We start from the raw sequence: 20,146 nt of genomic DNA on the forward strand, positions 1-20,146 counted from the left end.
GGAGGAGACGGATGTGGCAAGTGCCAGAGAGGCAAAGCTCCTCCACTCCGCATTAATTCTCCTTTGCTTGCTCAAAGCTTATTCAGTGGGTAGACTATGTCTGCTTTTTATTGAACATTCGTTTTGATTTGTTTACGAGCATTCATTCTGCACTTACCCTGATCTCCTTACTGTCAGGGTATTTGCATGTTTTCCCATTCATCATCTGTTCTTCCCAAACTTTTCAATGCATTTCCTCACCATGGTCCAAACGGCGAGATGCCCATATATTTTTAAAAAGTGGATTTGCTGCACTAGGATCACAGAGCGCTTTAATCCACCTTAATACTGCAAAACCTAAAGTTCTACCATGCACATGAATCCTTTCTATAAAACACTGATGGTCAGGGGGCACCCATAGTTTCCATGGAAGCACCTATAGGCATCCCCAGCAATTTCCCTGCACAGGTGGCCGTATAACGGCCATTCCTTAATGGTGCCATGCAGTTGACATCATTTCCACTGCGTTCCTCTGCAGTTTAGTATGGGAAGCTGTGGTGTACCTAAATCAAGCCACTAAGAGGCCTGTGGTATGTCAAACTATGTGCTGAAGTTTTCAGCTCAGAAGTGCAGAGTCCTCCACTTGTATCTCCGCTTGGCAAAGGTAGCAGCAGCAGGTGACTTGGAAGGCAGACCTCTCTCTGGCTGGGACCTCGAAGAGCTGCTGCCAGTCCGAGTGGGCAACACGGGGTGGGGGGGGCAGATGGTCAAGCCGGGCAGCATCCTCCTCTGTGCTTCATTCTGACTAGTTTTGTCGATTTAGAAGTTCGAGGAGGGAAAGACGTGCGCCCACCACCACCAGCACCCTGACACGAACACCCACCCCGTCCTGACGGCTAGGACTGCCCCGCGTCGTCTCCTGCTCTCCAGTTTCCTCCTCCCGCCCGCGCCTCCCCTCCTTCCCCTCCCCTCCTCCCCGCGCTGCCGCTTCCACTGCTGCGCCGCGCCTTTTCGCCTCCACTTCAAAGCGCCCGGGTGCCTCCACACCACAGAGCGGCGACGAGGGGCGAAGGAGGAGAAAGGAGGACCAAGTTTCTCCTCAGGGCGCTGGAACCGGGCAGACGCAGGTGCGTGTCTGCGCCTTTAAAGGGGTCGCGCGCAGGGCGGGGTGGCGGTGGGGAGAGACTGCTAGGCGCCCAAACAGAGGGGAGAGGCGGCGAGGGAAACTCCCGCCTCAAGCAGACGCCTCGTTGGGGACCCCGAGGCGGGCGACGGTCAGGGCAAGTTGCTGGAGCGACTGAGGTGAGAGAAGGGGCACTCGCTGCTTTGTCGTCCTCCATACGTCGCCAGCTGCCGTCGGGGCAAGGAGGTGGGTCAGGGAGGCACCGTAGGCAAAAAGAGCGAGTTGCTCATACAAGTTTGCCATCTGTGCGGGGGGAGGAGTCTTGTCTTTTTTTTAAAAAGAGCGTATTATTTGGGCTGCGTAATTAGACAAAGGATGAATGGAGCGGGGGAAGTTCCCCCAGAGGAGTAGCAATGGTTTCAACCGCTGAAGGGTTCAAGGACTGGCTCATATGAGGAAGATGCTTGTGTTGGGGAGGCAGAGGGAAATTCTCTATTCAGTTTTTCCGTCGGTCAAGCTCCAGAGAAAGACGAAGGGAAGTCAAGCCAGGAATCAAAGAGCCACAGACACATGACACGTTTTCTTTTTCTTTTTTAAGAAAAGGCAAAGTAGTTTCAAGATTCCTCACAAGTTTAGTTTATTGGATTAGAAGCGAAATGTGCTTTTTGCTGTGGTCATGGAATGATCAACAGGTGTAAGGTTTGTCTACACAATGCTAAATCTGTAACAAGAGGAATTGGCAGGCAAGAAGTCGGAAGAAGTGGATACCCAGTGAAAAGGATAGCTATTCCATCTCCTAACATCCACTTACTTCTTGTCACACCTGCTCCTAAGAGGTGTTTGAAAGTTGTTTGGAGAGAGGAGGTAAAAGTACCGGCTTTCCCACTCTTCCGGAATTGTTGAATGGATCTGGGAATTCAATCTCTGTTATTGATTTTTTTTTTAGTCCATTTGAGATAAAATAACAAAGGAAAAAGAACCCGGTAGCATAGATTGTAACAACAGCCCCACAGTATGCCTTGTAAGAACAAGAAGAGATCTGTCTTTTACCTCTGTTCGATTAATCTAATCTTGCAAATATAAAGTGTGTTATGGTGTAACTAATTTACCTGAGGTAACTGTGGAGGTGTCTGTTACTGTGGACTGTAATAGGTCACCTTGTACCCATTAGTCATATGCATTAGCACAATGCAAAGTTGAAACATTTTTCAGGCCCATTAATTTCAGTGGGACAGAATTAAACATGTTAAGGCGGCATTTCTAAACTTCCCCTGCTAGGAAATGAGTCCACTGAATTAATCAATAGGACTTTTTTCTGGGTCAGTATATATAAAACAATCCTTGCTTGAAGTGCTTAACTTCAGCTACTAGACTATAGTATCGTCCTTTGAAATGCTATCTAGAACAAACTTAGTTGGTCTCTAAGGTGCTACTGGACAATTTTTTAAATATATTTCTAACCAAACTTGGACACTTTTATGCCCTGTTCATTTCTTTGGGAGAGTTGAGGCAAGCATAATTCTCCAATTTAAATCAGCAGAACCAATCCTTTGTATGTTTATTCAAGACTTAATCCCACCTTATCCAAGGGGTCTTGCTTGCAGATACCTGTGCTTAGCAGGAGGTTACTCAGTGGCAGTGTGTAGGCAAAGGTCCCATGTTCAACCCTTGTCATCTCCATGTCGATCAGGATGAGTGCATTGTGTCGAACCTTGGAGAACTACTGCAGTCAGTGTAGACCAGGGGTTGCTAACCTTTTTAGTTGTGGGCAAATTGAGATTTTTGAGGTTGTGCCGTGGGTAATACTCTGCTGGTTGCTTCTTTCCCACCTGCCCTGAATCAGCCCCCTCCTTGACATACAGAAAGAATGAGTGCATGAACACACCCATACTTTCCAGAGGGATATTGGGGGAAGTCAAGTTCGGTAGAGTTAATGTGAGCCTTGACAAGCACATAGAGCTGGAAGAGTGGTGCTCTTTCCCAATCTGAAAGAAGAGCTGGAAGAAGTAGGGAACAGTACCACACTTCCAGCTCCCTCCCTTAGCTCTATATACTTGACAAGAAAAAGGAATCATCCTCACCACCTCCGGACAAAGGGGACAGCAAGGGCCTTGGAGGCTTTGTGTGCCCACAGGAACCACATTCATGACTTCCTGTGTAGAAAATACTGAACTGCAACCTTCAGCACTTTTACCATTGCATGGCACATATTTTTTATTCTTTGTAATACCAAACTGGAGCAAGAAAAAGAAGGAAGTGTGTTGCTAAGTGCATGTAAAGAGTATTTCATATTTGCTTATTTTTTATTTTTTAAAGTCAAGTTATGCCCTGTTTTTCTTTACAAAGAAGAACACCCAGAGCGGTGTAAATGTAATTTCTGTGGGACATGTGATGAACAGCACTTAAAAGGGCCTATAATACTTGTCTTTTACATTTCTGACAGCACATTGCCCAATCGCAATACATTTGTTTTAAAATCATGAAGATTAGGCTGCAAATAATATAGAAGGCATGGCTGGCTGAACAGGTTTTTCAGTATGTTTAGGGATAAGGTGAAAGAGTTCCTCAGTTTAATGAAATGTAATACAAGTTCAATCCTTTATGAAAGAAAAAAACCAAATGATTTACTAGCAGAATCAATCTGGGTGAAATGCACCCAGCGAACACTTCAAAATCAGGTACTTTTAAGCACATGCTTAACTTTCCCATTGAAACCAGTGACATATTGAAATTAACTTTGGCTGGGACATGACTTCCATCCTGTCACCTTTCACCCTTTTATGATTTGGGGGAGGAATTAATGTTACTCTTCACTCTTAAATATTTTTTACTGAAAAGTGCTCAGCACCATGCTCTAATTTACCAGGTTGTGTCAGATGTTGTACACTGCACTGTTGTACAAACTGCATTGTTCTAATGGCAGGTGTGATTCACACTGGTATTAAAATGGTCTCTTGTGTGGTTTTGTGTTTCATTATTTACTCTCAGTGCACTTACCTTAAATCATCCTCCCTTTCCATTTTTTCCCTCCTGTCTAATGCAGATTTTTTTGTTCGCTGGGCACGCGTTCAGTTCTGTCGTTGTACATCTGGGACTAGGGTCACTGGATGCAGGTGAAGACTTCACTATTGGGCATACTCACAGTTTTGGATCTTTGTGATGGTAGTTTATCGAACAAGCAAGAGTGGGGATAGTATATGGCAGTGCTGCAAACCAGGAAAAAGAAAGAGCCAGTATGGTGTAGTGGTTAAGAGCGGTAGACTCGTAATCTGGTGAACCGGGTTCGCGTCTCCGCTCCTCCACATGCAGCTGCTGGGTGACCTTGGGCCAGTCACACTTCTCTGAAGTCTCTCAGCCCCACTCACCTCACAAAGTGTTTGTTGTGGGGTAGGAAGGGAAAGGAGAATGTTAGCCGCTTTGAGACTCCTGAAGGGGAGTGAAAGGCGGGATAAATCCAAACTACTACTCTTCTTCTTCTTCTTCTTCTTCTTCTTCTTCTTCTTCTTCTTCTTCTTCTTCTAAATGGACCTGATATATCATATTACTAATATTATGACAGGTTTTAGGAATTGTGAGATTTCTCTTGCTCATATTTGTGGAATATTTTGATGTTTAAAACAAAAAAGACCAAGTGTCCTATTGTTTGGTTCGCTTGGTTGTATGTTGCTTTGGGTTGCCCTGGGCTGGATAAAGCAACTAACAAAATTAATAAATAATAATAATATTGCTTGTGAGTCTTCTTGGTGCCTTCATGCTCATGGACAAGAACACCGGAAGGGAGAAAATTGTTTATTTAATGAGCAATTACGGAGAATCTGCTTGCATACTTTATATTTTTGCAAAGTAAAATGTTACAGGCTTTTAAATACCCAGAGCTTCAAATTAAGGGAGTTTTCTTCAGTTTCCCACTCTTCACCATCGCTACAGCCCTGGCTCCTTGACTTATTCTTTGAGAAGCAGGTTAAACTTGTATAAAGTTTGCTTATATACCCTGCAAATTTTGATTTTTGAGTTCACAAGTAGTAACTAGGGTAGTAGTTACTTTCCATGGCTAGCTTGTGTCAGCTCTGCAGTTTCCCTTAATTTATTTAGCAAAACTTCCTTGATACTCAGTGGCGAGAATTTTTCTGCAAATAAGTGCCTATTATTATACTTAGTCTTAGTTACATTGGGGTATGTGAGCTAAAGGGTTCTGCCAAACTCAGTGGAAAAAGTGTGTAAGGGAGAAGAGAGAGTTGATGGAAGGAGTGGCACCATGCAACTTGCAAGGAGGCAATTCCAAGCATAAGAGTCAGCAAGAGAGAAAGAGGTGGAGTTGTCTGAAGAAGCAGGAAACCTTTGAATGGTTGATGGCGATGGAGCTGGAGGAGTGAAAGTCACGGTCACCAATGCAGTGGAGGCTGGTCCGTTAAGGCTAATGGGACACTGCCCACTAATTTCAGTCTTCCCTCAGCCCAGCCCCCACCTGTCTGCCTTCTTACTGCCATCAGTCCAGGGTATAGCACTGCATGTCAGCTCCCTCAGCAATCTTAGTGTTACCCTTGTAGAACTCAACAGGGAGGAGCATGGGGACAAGATTAGAATTCGTTGGCTGTGCCTGTTGTTGGCTCTGGTTCCACCTACTGTTGCCTCCCTGCCTTCTACCCTTCCAGTCCCAATGGTCACCAACCACCACTGCACCAATGCACTGCAGTATGAGAGTAGAAAAAGAAGTCGCATGGGGGAGTTAGAAAGTTAGGACGAAGCGTCTAATTATCACACGGTCAAGCTGAGTTTGATTTTGGTGATGGAGTTCTGGATAAAAGTGAAGGATGTTTTGCTGAGCAATGGCAACCAAAGACCAGAGAGCAAAGGTTATAGTAGTAGCTAAGGTGAGAGCATGAACCTCAGTTTTTGCCAATAGGAAGGCCTGCCTTTTCTCAGTGTTGTAAAGAGAGAAGCATCAGGCTTTGCTGGCTGACTAGATATAGGAACAAGATAAAATAAAAATTCCTTCCTGTAGCACCTTAGAGACCAACTAAGTTTGCTATTGGTATGAGCTTCCGTTTGCATGCACACTTCTATAGATACACTGAAACAGAAGTCACCAAACCCTTATATATAGTGAGAAGGTGGGAAGGGGTGTTACCAGTACTCAGAAGGGTGGTGGGAATGGGTGATTACCAACCTGTAACTGGATATAGGAAGTGAAGAAAAGGGAGAGGTATCAAAGCTTTGTCCCTGCAAGAAGGGTGACATCATGGACTGTGAAAAAGGAAAGAAGGGCTTTGGAGGAAAGATAAGCAAGTCTTAAGACAAGGATGAAACATAAAAGTGGAAATATCAGACACGGGGACATTTAAAAACTGCCATATACTGAGTCAGAGCATTGGTCTAACTTGCTCAGTAATGTCTACCCTGACTGGCTGTGGTTTTAGACAGGTGTCTCTTTCAGCCCTAGCCTGGAGAAGAGGAGGTTAAGGGGTGATATGATAGCCATGTTCAAATATATAAAAGGATGTCACATAGAGGAGGGAGAAAGGTTGTTTTCTGCTGCTCCAGAGAAGTGGACACAGAGCAATGGATCCAAACTACAAGAAAGAAGATTCCACCTAAACATTAGGAAGAACTTCCTGACAGTAAGAGCTGTTCGACAGTGGAATTTGCTGCCAAGGAGTGTGGTGGAGTCTCCTTCTTTGGAGGTCTTTAAGTAGAGGCTTGACAACCATATGTCAGGAGTGCTCTGATGGTGTTTCCTGCTTGGCAGGGGGTTGGACTCGATGGCCCTTGTGGTCTCTTCCAACTCTATGATTCTATGATTCTATGATTCTATGATTCTATGGAGATGCCAAGGATTGAACCTGGAGGAGGGAGAAAGTTCTATAGTGGAGCTAAGTGTCATCTGCATAAAGGTGCAAGAGCAGTTCCACAAGGAACCCCATTGAGGAGACAGAAAGAGAAGGAAAGCTTCCCCTTGCGGAAACACTGGAAGACTATGCAGATATGGTGGGACAAGCTGAGGACAAAATCACAGAAACATAGAGCATTAAGCAAGAAAGAGTGATCAACTGTATTTAAGGAAGACACTGGAGACATGGATAGTAGACAGGTCAAAATGGATAAGGGACTTTTTGAGAGAAGAGGTCCAAGCAGAGAGGAGATTTTACATAACTTGACTGTAGGTTAGGGTCTGCCCTGGCTTGCATCAGCAGCAAGACACAGGCAAGATGGGTTAACTTGGAGGAATTGTTTTGTCATAGGTGTGTCTACCTGGTTTCTCAATGTATCTGCATATCTCATGACCTGGTATTTTTATCTGGATGGGAAGCCGGTGATTTCATTGTGGGGAATATTCCTACCACAGTTAGATTCTGCAGAAGTTTAATAAGAATTAAAACTAGAATAGGATGGCAGTCATAGTCACAAATCACTATTACCACGGATAAGGGCTTCCAACTCTTTTAAGCAATATATGAGTGAGGCTTGTTACATTGATTTCAGTGGGATTTCTGCATGTACATATTTGGGACTGCAGTTCACAGCAACCTGTATTCTAGATACTTAGCATATATGTTGTACCTACAGCACAAAGCATCGTAATTGCTGTATCTGATTGCACTGGGATTTCCATCCTTGTTTTTGGTGTTTGTTCCCAACACCTTCCTCCAATTGTACTTCTCTGCATGGGCTGGTTTGCATGAAACAGCAAGCCAAAATATGGCTTACTGGGGCAACACAACACAACTGTACAAACTCCTAGAGAGGAGCTTGCAGCAGCTTTGCTCCCCTCTGGTCTCTTTCGCTGTTGTGATGGCTTGGCAAAGTGTCTGAAGTGGGATTTGTGGTTAAGCTTTCTCCTTACTAGCCATGAGCTGTAAGAGCTACAGAGTACTGATTTAAGCTAAGATTTCACTACCCATGCCATGTGAACCACCTGTCAAACTCCCTTCTACCTCTCTGACAACACATCTTCCTCTTAAATTTTGAATTCATTTTGAATGCAAGTAAAAACAAGAAAGCTAGTGCACTGCCTGCACTGCTTCCATGTGCAAGGTGCCTGCTTGTGTGGTGACTGGCTTCTCGCTGGGTCCTTCATCTTAAATTACCTGTCCTAGGGTAAAGATGTAAGATGCTAACTGCGGCTGCACACAACTATACCTTTAAAGCACATTTGAGGCACAACAAAGGGGCCTGGTCCGCATAACATAGTAAGCCAAACTATGGTTTACAGAGACTCTGTGGGTTCCCGGTGAGTAAATTTCAGCTGCTTTGCTCCTCCTCCTACGCTTTTTGATACTGTGCTTAGTTAAGCCAAAGTTTATTTTAACTATCCCTGTAGCATCAACAAACTAGATGAAGGTGTTTCATAGCTGCTTGTAAAGTGCAGGATTTAGTAGACAGGGAGATTTACCAGTGTTCCAGATACAGCATAACTCCCATAAAAAACAACAGCAAATAAAGAAAAATCCTTTCAGTGATCCCTCTTTAGAGGCACCTACCTCCACCAGCAAATTTTACATGATGGAATCTTAACACTTTATTATTATTATTATTATTATTTTTTAAGGCGCCAGAAAGTTTCTGTGCAATACCATGAAACTTCAAAAAAGGTACACCATATTGTGTCTTCCATTTGCTACAGATATATTTGATATATTGCCAGTAAGCCAGTAAAGGACTTCAAGAAAGCCACTTCATTAGTGCATGGGAACAGCTCTCTTGACTTCAGTGTGATGTGGCTTGCTTCCTTAGTGCCTCCTGGAAAAACCTACAGAAAAAAAGGATATTTTATAAAGAAGTTGCTTCTATTAAACCAGTTGCTAGTTTTCACAGTGACATAAAACTTTCCAGTGTTTATACCTTCCCCATTACATATACTTTCTTGTGCCAAGCTTTTTTTTTTAAAAAAAATATTTTTACTATTTTTGTATGCCAATCTGGACACACACACAAGCAGATTCACATTCTAATAACCACAGCAAGTAATGGGAGGAACAGGCAGGGAGCCATGTAATGCAGTACTAATTGTTGGATGAGTCCTTGTGGTTTTTGTCCATGTATTGACTTAGATTTGAACAGAGAATGACTGCTACAACACAGTGTGGGTAAACAGACATCACTGTGCTAATACTGCTATCTTATTCATGGGAGAAAATTAATGTTAACAATGCTGTTAAAATACTCAAGAGATATAAAGAGAACCTTTCTACAACAGAACATTTGCAGATTGTGCTGGAATTATTTTTAATTAACTGCTATCAAAAGATTCTGCTTTGTTTAAAATCATATAACTCTATCATATTGCATTTTCGATCAGACTTGACATTAAAATTACAAGAATTGCCTGAATTCCTGATGCTTTGGTACCAACAACATAGGGAGGCTATTGCCTTATAGCAGGTACAGAAAATCTTTGGGCCTCTACTTGTTGCTGAACTACAACTCCTGTCATTATTATTTTTTGTCTTTGGCCATGCTTGCTGAGGCTGATGGGAGTTGTAGTTCAGTAACATCAGGCGGGCTGAAGGTTCCCCAAACCTGGTTAGTTCTGCTTATGGGTTTCCCACTTGGCATCAGCTGGCCAGTACTCTTGGAAATTGAATGTTGGAATTGGTAGACCTTGATAGGATCCAGTTGGGTGCTTCTTAAACATAAATTAATTTTAAAAAAGCAAACTAGCTGAATAACCAAGATGATAGAACTATGAGCACCTTGCATATATTAAACCTTACTGTTACACAATTAAACCAAGTACAAATATTCAGACTTCGTGAAGTTGCCATCTCTCAACCTTAGGGCTTGACCTTTATTTAGTTCCTCTGAAGAAGGAAGACAATCAATGGCATCATGCTGCTGCTGTCACGACAAGACCCTTCTCTCTGCCTTGCTGATGTGGTCTAAAGGAAAGCAGAGCAATACATTTGGCACCAGCTTGGCTGCAGGAGTTGCTGGAAGGAGACATACATATAACAATTTTAAGGACTTCATTTGGGATCTGTGTAGGGTTTACTTTTTTGCCTTTTCTTCTCCCCAAGATGACCTGCAAGGCAAGTGTGTACAGATGTTTCCTTGGTTTACTCCTGAAGTCTTTCTCATAAATGAGTATCTGGAAGGCAGCAGAGGTTTAGGAACTGAGTTTTCCTTCTCCTAGATGGGCTACCTTCCTAGGTTGACAAGTCCCATTTGTCACTCATGTGACTCCCAAGCAAGACAGAAAAAGCATTTGGAAGTAAGCTTTCAATGCTCTTGTTTTTGGGTTATTCTAAGTGTGCAGAATCACAAATTTTCACATTCCACAATGGTTGCTTGGTCTACATACCTACTAATCCATTTGTAGTTTTCCTACTTCTGTAATTGTTCATGATCATCCTCAACCTACTTTCAATCTAGATTGATTCTAGATCCTGTCATCCACCAGGGTTGGTGTGGTTACTTGATACATGTTTGAAAACTCTCTTCTTGGTTCGGTCATCCACACCTTTTCTTCCCTGCATGTGCCCCAGGGGTATTTAGAATATAGTGATGATTCTGACCTTGGTATGCATCCAACCACAATGTCATTTGGCAGGTGTATAATCCTCACCCCCATTGCCTACATCTGTTTTCATTTGTTTTCAAACAGACACACTGTGGTGTAATGCAGAATCAAGCTGCAATGAGCTTTTGTTTTCAGATGAAACCTGGTTCTCAAAAAGTGTTTTTCAGGGGCAATAAACTATAAATCTAGATTGTTTGTGGACTACCTAGAAAAAACAAGTACTCAGTGTCCATTGACTCTAGAATGAAATGTTGTATGTACCCAACTTAAACAACAAAGAACATGACCTGAGATTTCATTATTGGTAGGATAACTTAGACACAACAATGTTGGAAGCTGCATGTCATCAGACTATTTGTTCATCTTGGATGTTATTGGGGAGGGCTTTGCTGGTATTTATTTGTTAACATTGATTATGGATGCTCTCCAATGATCTTGGATGCTTTTATGAGCTTTGCAGGTTCAATATTTTCTTATTAAATGATCTATTAAGAGTACTATCCTACATTAAACTTAAGGAAGGGACTATTGCTTAGGGGGCAGGTTGTTTTGTATGTGAGAAGTACAATCCCTGGCATTTGATGTGAAAGACCTCTGCCTCAAACCATAGAGAACATTACTGCTGGTCAGAACTGACACACTTGGCTAGATCAAGACTGGTGGACCTCCAAAGGTTGTTAGACTACAACTCCCATTATCCTTGACCATTTGCCCTGCCAGCTCAGGCTGATGGGAACTGGAGTCCAACAACATTTGCAAGGACACAGGCTAATGTTAGTCTAGTGTATGCTACCATTTATTATTAATATTATTATTAATATTAACAAATCATAATAAATTATTAAGCTTTGTGTTATCTATGGTTTTTAGATAGTAGCCTAGAGAGCAAGAATTCTGGGCTCTATGCAAAGGATTTACTTATGCAAAGGATTTACTTAACTGGTTTTGATTTCCAGGAAGCTCTGGAATGCTCTGTGCTATAAAGTGATTTTGTATCAGATATATGTGGTTTTTAAGTGGAAATATGACCTACCTTTAAATATAATATACTGTAAATCAGTCTGTGCTATAACTGCAATCTCATAGGAAAAAAATTCATAGTGCACAAATTAGCATTGCTTATATAGCATTAACAGTGAGCTAAAATTAAAACCTAATGGGTGCAAAAAATATCAATTTCTTATCAAACGGATGAGGCATTTTCTTGACATTCCTGTCTCCTAGTCTGGTGAATAAAACTGATCCCCATTTTCCATCCTTGCCATATACAGCAAACTTCCAATAATTTTAAAGACAAACTGTATGCAACTGTTTTACAGTCATCTAAATAAAATAGTGGGTGGCGCTGTGGGTAAAACCTCAGCGCCTAGGACTTGCCGATCACATGGTCGGCGGTTCGAATCCCCGCGGCAGGGTGCGCTCCCGTCATTCGGTCCCAGCGCCTGCCAACCTAGCAGTTCGAAAGCACCCTTGGGTGCAAGTAGATAAATAGGGACCACTTACCAGCGGGAAGGTAAATGGCGTTTCCGTGTGCTGCGCTGGCTCGCCAGATGCAGCTTTGTCACGCTGGCCACGTGACCCGGAAGTGTCTGCGGACAGCGCTGGCTCCCGGCCTATAGAGTGAGATGAGCGCACAACCCTAGAGTCTGTCAAGACTGGCCCGTACGGGCAGGGGTACCTTTACCTTTACCTTTAAATAAAATAGTTGTAGGAGAAAGAATATTGCTTCTTGGTAATCTGACTACATTTCATTACCTGTGAATACACAATTTATTATTGTGTTCTGCTATTTTCAGTTGTGTTGTAGTTTTTATCAGGGGAAACTCTTTCCACAACTATTGAGAACCCCCATGTTCCGTCATGGAAACCCAACACAACTGCAGAAATTGTGGACATTACCATTAGTTAGAGTGGGTTGGCAAACTCAGGTAGCTGATCTTGGGCAGGAAATTATTAGGTATTTACTGTATTATTATATTTTGCTGCCAGGGAATAGAATAGGCACAGGGCAGGGGAGAGGTTTTTTTTGCACCAGGTGTTAAAATAAGTTGGCCAACTTTGAGTAGTGTTACCATGCCCCTTTAGTGGTTGCTTCTCTGTCTGTCATCAGTGTGTCTTGGGTTGGTACTGATTAAGACAGACCTGTTGTGCTTCACTGGTGCCCTCTATGAACTGAGACCATGAGCTATAATGTTGCAGGTGAAAATAACAACAGCCTATTTATCAAGGAAGCAGGCCCAGTGTTACGGAGATGCTTTGAAGAAATTCCTGGGAACCCCAAAACAAAGTTTGAGAAACACAGACATAAGTAAAGGAGGCAAATCTTTCTCTTGTAGGATAATTAATATTTAGAGCCATACCTGACTAAACCATACTCAGAGCATATGTAAGTTCCGTGGTCCTCCTCTGAGTATGACTTAGTTAGGTACTAAGTATTTAGCACCAAGTTTTTAGTAGTTTTCAGATGTTTTCTTCTGCATTCTAGGATGATTGTCCATGGAGTATATCGTAACTGTGCTACAGGATTTCATGAAATCTTACTGAAATGTAAGGTTTCTCTCTCTCTCTTTTTCCTGCATTTGTTTCTGGCTTCTTCTGGCAAAGGTAAGATTTTATTTTCCATTATTTCTCCCTGGAAAAAGTGTCAGTTATATTTTCTTTTACAATAGTCTTGAATGAATTGTATTTTGACAGAAGTCAACCAGTGAAATGGATATACAGTGGTACCTCAGGTTAAGTACTTAATTCGTTCCGGAGGTCCGTACTTAACCTGAAACTGTTCTTAACCTGAAGCACCACTTTAGCTAATAGGACTTCCCGCTGCCGCTGTTCTCATCCTGAAGCAAAGTTCTTAACCTGAAGCACTATTTCTGGGTTAGCGGAGTCTGTAACCTGAAGCGTATGTAACCTGAAGCGTATCTAAGCTGAGGTACCACTGTATGTAATAATTCAATCCAAACATTTCTATAGCGCTTTTCAAAGTATGTTGTCTGTCATACCATGACCCTATGAAGTAAGATAAATCAGGATTGTGGCTTGCCCAAGATTATGAAGTGAACTTCATTTGCACCAGTAATAACGGAACTGAAAAAAATTATTTTAGATGTTTAAATTCAGTTTAATTAAACTACTTATGGTTTCAATATACAATGTGAAATTAATCTTTTCTTGTTGGCTAGAATACAGTGCCTGATCTATCCTAAATACCAGGTATATTTGTATCCATAACTGCAGAGGCAGATAGATCAGGGAAATATGATAACAGATAACTCCAACATTTTGCCAAGTGGGTCATACGTTGCTTTCTGTCTGGCAGAAATGGGGTGAAGAGGACAGGCTATGACTGAGGCTTGCTAGTTCTCATTCCAGATACACAAAGTAATGTCTGTCCAGTCTCTTAAATACATGGAACACATTTGAATTGTGCTGTTATATAAGCAGTGTAACTCAGTCACAAAATGGTTCTAATTATGCTTCGGCCATGAGTATTGCACTTGGATGTGATTTACATGCACTTAATCATACTTGAAAACATGACAGTTAATCTGTCTAATCCTTTTCTTTGCTTCAGTAGATCACTATTTAGCATATTTCAAATTATTAAAAATATATGCATATTGGGAATGCAGATAGGGGTTAGTGCCAGGATTTACATTTGCCTCTAGGATGTCCTGGGCTTTGTACATGAGAGAGCCCAAATTCCCTGGGAGAAGTCTATACAGTAACTCCTTCCCACGCCAATATGAATGTAATTTTCTAAAGGTTAATGATGATGTGCAAAGGAACTGAAGCTGAGGTTCTATCCATGTGGTATCTGCAATGTTTTTTTTCTATTAAAAATGTTTAGGGGTACTTTCATTTTCCTACTCATGTTGAAATACTGCCCCTCAATGAGGCCAAATGTTTAGATTCACAAAATGTTTAGGGGTATGTGTACCCCTGCGTCCCCCCAGAAAAAAGCACTGCCTGTCTGTATGGAAAGGAATGGTACTATGCTCCCATGTCAGCCAGATAGCGTAAGAAATCAGAAGGTGATGTGTATGCTAGGAATGCCCAGATGATATGAGGAAATCTGTGAATTTGAAACATAGTGCTACTTTGTCATCAGATTTCAGAAAGTCAGATACAGGAAGTCATAAAAGTGCTGCAGAAACTAATCATTTTTGTACAAAATGATTTTAAAAGTTTGTTTTCTTCTTGCAGCTGAGAATAATTTCTTAGGAAATTACAGAGCTGTGTTCAATACCTCATGTGAAGAAGTATGGACTTTGTCACCTGCAACGTCTGTGCCTGCTCTTATGAACTTCACATTCTGCATTCATCTTAAACTATATGACCCAAAAAACGATTGGACGGCATTCGTCTACAAAAAAGAACCAGACTGCGATCTACCAGCATCAGATTGTTATGAAATTGGCCTTACAGGAGGACAAGGCAAATTGACTGTTTGGCTATTTGGTGAAAATATAACCTGGGAAGAGAAACTGGATGAGGACACCTGGTACCAGGTATGCACAGGATGGCGAAGTGAACCGCAGCAAGTGAATATATATATAAATGGTACAGAAAAAATAAATGAAAACATAAATATAACTCGGCCGCTTGCTGCAGGTGGGCAGCTTTTACTTGGTTGCTCACAGAAGCCTGGCACACCCTCAAATTCTTCAAGTGGAATGGTTGGTGAACTGTATTTGTTCAGAATGTGGCCTAAAGGAGAACTATTCCGTACTCAAAATTGCCAAGATGGCGCCACTGTTCGCTGGAGGAAGGATCACTGGGTCTATAATAAGACAGCACTGTACAGCAACTCTTTGCCATGTGGTAAGTAATACTGTGCCCTTTTTTCTGTTTACGGGGATGCCTTGTCTTACTGTAAGGGGCGGCTCATCCACTTGAGGCAAAATGGGAAGCGCTGCCTTTCCTTGCCCTGTTGTTCCCAAACTGTTGCCGCTGCTTCTCCGCTTGCCCTGCTGCATCCGCCTCTGGTGGAGGAGCAGCACCAGCATCAGTGCCAATTTCAGGCAATATCTTGCCCGATTTGGACAAGTTGTTGCCAAAAGATCTTGCATGATTTCGGACATGATTTCAGCTGAAATCAGCACCAAAACTGGTGGTGAAGGCAGCAGGGCAGGGGGCACACCCATAGGGCTGCTTGATTCAGTATATAACAATGGGAAACTGGGTAGACTATGGGCAGTGAGAAGGAGGGAACGGTCTTAAATTGTTTGGCGCTGAATTATCTCAGTACCATCTCACTGTGTTTTCATGTGCTGTTGTGTATTGGAAAGAATACACCTTTTCTCTGAAAGGCAGCTGTAGATGGGATAAGGGGTATGGCAGATGCTGAACAAGGCATGCACACTTTGCAAGCTGACTCACTAATTGGGAGGGAATGCGTATTCTCTTCTTGCAAGTGATATTCAGAGTCTAGAGGTGCTGCAGAGGCTCAGAAGGATGCAGGTGCTTCGGAAAACACACAATGGAAGGAGGTACATGTGCAGGATAATGTAATGGATTGGACCTAAATAAAACATGCTGTCTCTGCACAATACAGACTTGCTATCAAATCTCTTCAGATGTTTACTACATTTTTGTAATGTTCACCTGTGCAGTATCAACAGAGATACTGTACAAAGTACAAAGGTACTTATTTTTTCAGCTGAGATTGCTAAGATGACAAGAGAAGAGGTATGGATAAATGGTAGGCATCAGGGCTATATATTTTGGGAAGAGGGCCAGGAAGTTATGAAGGCAGGGCATGTAACCATGTGAGGTTCAGACATACCTCTCCCTCCGAGCCCTATACCCGTTTATAGACCCAGACTTCCTGTTTCCAAAAATATCTTTCTGCAGCTAAATACTTTGATAAAAGAAACAATGCTGAGATTATCAGAATTCCATGCTGCCTTTACAACCTGCCATTGCCTTTCCTCATATTATGGCTTACAATTAAATGTGCATGATGCAATTGCAGCTGTAAATAAAAAATGGAAGCTTTAAACTAATGCACAGAATGCGGTGGTATTGTATCATATTGTTGCATGCCACCCCAATTTTCGAGTGGCGTGACATTCCAGGGGTTCCAGGCATTTACTCAGGGTTCACATTTCCTTTGGAATGAGGTACAGCAGAGATTGTGGTGTCTTTATGATATATGGTTTCTTTACGCATATATACAACCTGAGCCTACAATGGAGGGGTTCACAGCATTAACACCTTGCTTCTCCCTTAGCTGTAGCCTTGGATTCAAACAAAAATCAAACATCTCTTGCTTCCCTGCCCATTGCTTCCCAGCCTGCAGCTTTTCTTCCAGCTTCTAGCTAACACCGCTCAATTCTCAGCTTTGTCTTTCTTACTTCCAGTCTGGTACAGATCCTCTTTCTTTGTTCCCTTAACGACCCATCACCAAGAAGCTAGCCTGGCTATTACAGGAATTTGAATCATTGATTAGATTTTAACACTTACAGGCTTCCACTTTCCCCAAACTCATAACAGTGTTATAGAATCATAGAATCGTAGAGTTAGAAGGGGATCAATTAGTCCAACCTGCTGCAATGCAGAAATCTCAACTAAAGCATCCATGGCAGATGGCAATAGGAGATGTGACAGGTAAGGTAAAGGTAAAGGATGGTTAAGACCAGTCAAAGGCCACTATGGGGTACGGTGCTCATCTTGCTTTAGGCTGAGGGAGCCGGTGTTTGTCCACAGACAGCTTTCCAGGTCATGTGGTCAGCATGACTAAACCGCTACTGGCGCCCGGAGGACCATGACGAGTGCCAGAGTGCACAGAAATGCTGTTTACCTTCCTGCCACAGCCGTACCTATTTATCTACTTGCACTGGTGTGCTTTCGAGCTGCTAGGTTGGCGGAAGCTGGGACAGAGCAACAGGAGCTTGTTGCGGGGATTCAAACTGCCGACCTTCCAATCAGCAAGCCCAAGAGGCTCAGTGGTTTAGACCACAGTGCCACCTGCTCCCCTGATGCAGCAGGTATAGTACCACTAAGTGGGTAAGATTGAGGATGAAGGTCTGAGAAACCAGAGTAATAAGTAATGACACCTCTGGGTCTGTAAGAAGCACCAGGGACAAAAGACAGTGAAACCCCAAAGCTCTGAACCCACTTATTGAGTAAGGCTAGTCTGAAGGGTGTTAAACTGCATTGTTGGTTGCTTTGTGTCCCATTTGATGCTGCATGCAGAGTTGTAAAATGATTCTGCCCAGAATATGACAAAAGGGGAGAAACGAAAGTGAGAGTCGTGACTGTCATCTGTCTATGGTAAATTATTCCTTTTTTTATCTAGTACAAGCAGCTGTGTAGCAAGTGCACCACAATGAAAGTGCTCTGTACTGTTTTCCTGTCCCTTCGCCTGGATTTAGAAATTAAGAAATATATATATATATATATATATATATATATATATATATATCAGAAGAATGACTAATCACAGGAAGAATGCTGCAGCTCTAGAAACCGTACCTGCTGATTCACATACCTACTTCTATCTGCACATTATCATAAGAAAGAGCTCTGATCATTTAACCTTTTCTTTTTCCTTGTTTGTATTTTTCATACTGAAGTTACTGCCTAGATATCGTCTGCTGGAGAGCACAATGTACCGTAATTTCAAGCACCTCACCCTCTTGTCTTTGTGGAACATGTAAATGGGTCTTGTGCAGTGTTTACCTCATCCATGCATAGTCAATACCTTTATGCTACAAAAAGGTGTATGGATGTCTTGTTTAAGTATTCAAACCAGATTTTTCACACAAGTTAAAGGTAAAGGTAAAGGTACCCCTGCCCGAAGGCCAGTCGTGTCTGACTCTAGGGTTGTGTGCCCATCTCACTCTGGAGGCCGGGGGCCAGCGCTGTCCGGAGACACTTCCGGGTCACGTGGCCAGCGTGACGAAGCTGCTCTGGCGAGCCGGCACCAGCGCAGCGCACAGAAACGCCGTTTACCTTCCCACTAGAAAGCGGTACCTATTTATCTACTTGCACTTTAGGGGTGCTTTCGAACTGCTAGGTGGGCAGGAGCTGGGACCGAAAGACGGGAGCTCACCCTGCCGCGGGGATTCGAACTGCCGACCATGAGATCAGCAAGCCCTAGGCGCTGAGGATTTATCCACAGCGCCACCCGCGTCCCACAAGTTAGTTTTGACTAATTTCTGTCCAAACTAATACAAGAAAGTGAGAAACCTTGATTCTGTTCCTGTTCCTGTTCAGTTTTAACCTCAGGTTGAACAACATGTGGCACACTCTGACTGCATTAGCTTCATGAGGATGTTCTTGTGTGACCCTCAAGTTTGCATGCCCCACTCCCCTCAAGTGTGGAAGTAATAAGCAGTTTGGAAATGTTTTAGATTAGCTGCAGTTTGCCGTGTCATATGAACAGACAAACCATGGTTCATCTTAACTATGCTTAATGGAAACAACCATAGTTTATAAAGCTTGCTTGTCTTCATTAATCATGGTTAAATCAGCTACAGTTTTGGTTTGAAATGACACCCTAAACAACAGTTAATTTTTGAAAGGAGCAGTTGCAGGGCAACAGCCATGTTGCAGGGAAAATATTAAAGAGAGGTTAGGCTCTTTCTGTCAAAAATGTCATGTTCCTTGCTAGTACAGTGGTACCTCAGGTTAAGTACTTAATTCATTCCGGAGGTCCGTTCTTAACCGGAAACTGTTCTTAACCTGAAGCACCACTTTAGTTAATGGGGCCTCCTGCTGCTGCCGTGCCGCTGCTGCACAATTTCTGTTCTTAACCCGAGGTACTATTTCTGGGTTAGCGGAGTCTGTAACCTGAAGTGTATGTAACCTGAAGTGTATGTAACCCGAGGTACCACTGTATAACAGATCTGAACAAAAGTTTTTGTCCCTTAATTAATTTGTATTGCATTATTTATTTATTTATTATATATGTTATTAATTTAGTAAATTTATATCCCACCTCCCAAAGCAGCCTAGGGTGGCAAACAACAAGTGATAAAACAATGAAAGCATCTTAAAAACAATTCCAAAACAGAAAGTCTTGCTGGAAGAGGAAGGTCCTTAGAAGGTGCTGAAAAGACAACAGAGGTGGTATCTGTCTAATATTTAAGGGAAGAAAATTCCAATGGTCAGCTCTCACAGCACCTTATGTTCTGCAGTACAGACTTCCTGAAAAGATGGCATCTGCAGGAAGCCCTCATGTATAGAACACATTGACTGGCTGGATATTTAAGGCGTGAGATGAATATTTCAAGTTTCCTGGTCCCAAGCTGTATAGGGCTTTATTATACACCAAAACCAGCACCTTGAACTTACCTCTGTAGCTAATTGGCAGTCAGTGCAATTTTTGCAATGATTAAGTTGTGGAATGCTCCCCCCAGGGAGGCCTGCATAGCACAAATGTTAATGTCTTCTTGGAGCCAGGTTAAGACCTTTTTATTTGCCTGGCCTTTTAAGGTTAATTTTAGATCAGTTTTAAACACTGGTGTTTTAGTTTTTTTAAATGTGCTGATGCTGTTGTTTTTAAATGATTAATGAGGTTG

General features: G+C 42.5%; 1 protein-coding gene across 8 annotated transcripts in view; it reads left to right on the forward strand.

Moving 5' to 3' along the window:
* The first annotated feature begins 948 nt into the window (after positions 1-948).
* The window catches only part of ADGRG2 (adhesion G protein-coupled receptor G2), a 43,472-nt gene continuing 24,274 nt past the window's right edge, over positions 949-20,146 (forward strand). For 6 of the 8 annotated variants that reach the window (XM_028727566.2, XM_028727571.2, XM_028727569.2 and 3 more), the window contains exons 1-3: positions 949-1,106; positions 13,105-13,223; positions 14,823-15,440. In XM_028727566.2, the coding sequence (XP_028583399.2) occupies positions 13,106-13,223; positions 14,823-15,440 (736 nt within the window). In that variant the 5' untranslated portion in view covers positions 949-1,106; position 13,105. Of the gene's footprint in view, positions 1,107-1,144; positions 1,349-13,104; positions 13,224-14,822; positions 15,441-20,146 lie in introns of those variants that run through there. The other 2 variants (XM_028727568.2, XM_028727567.2) reach the window with 2 other exon arrangements.

Source organism: Podarcis muralis, chromosome 4 (genome assembly GCF_964188315.1).
Source record: "Podarcis muralis chromosome 4, rPodMur119.hap1.1, whole genome shotgun sequence".
NCBI classification, from domain to species: Eukaryota; Metazoa; Chordata; class Lepidosauria; order Squamata; family Lacertidae; genus Podarcis; species Podarcis muralis.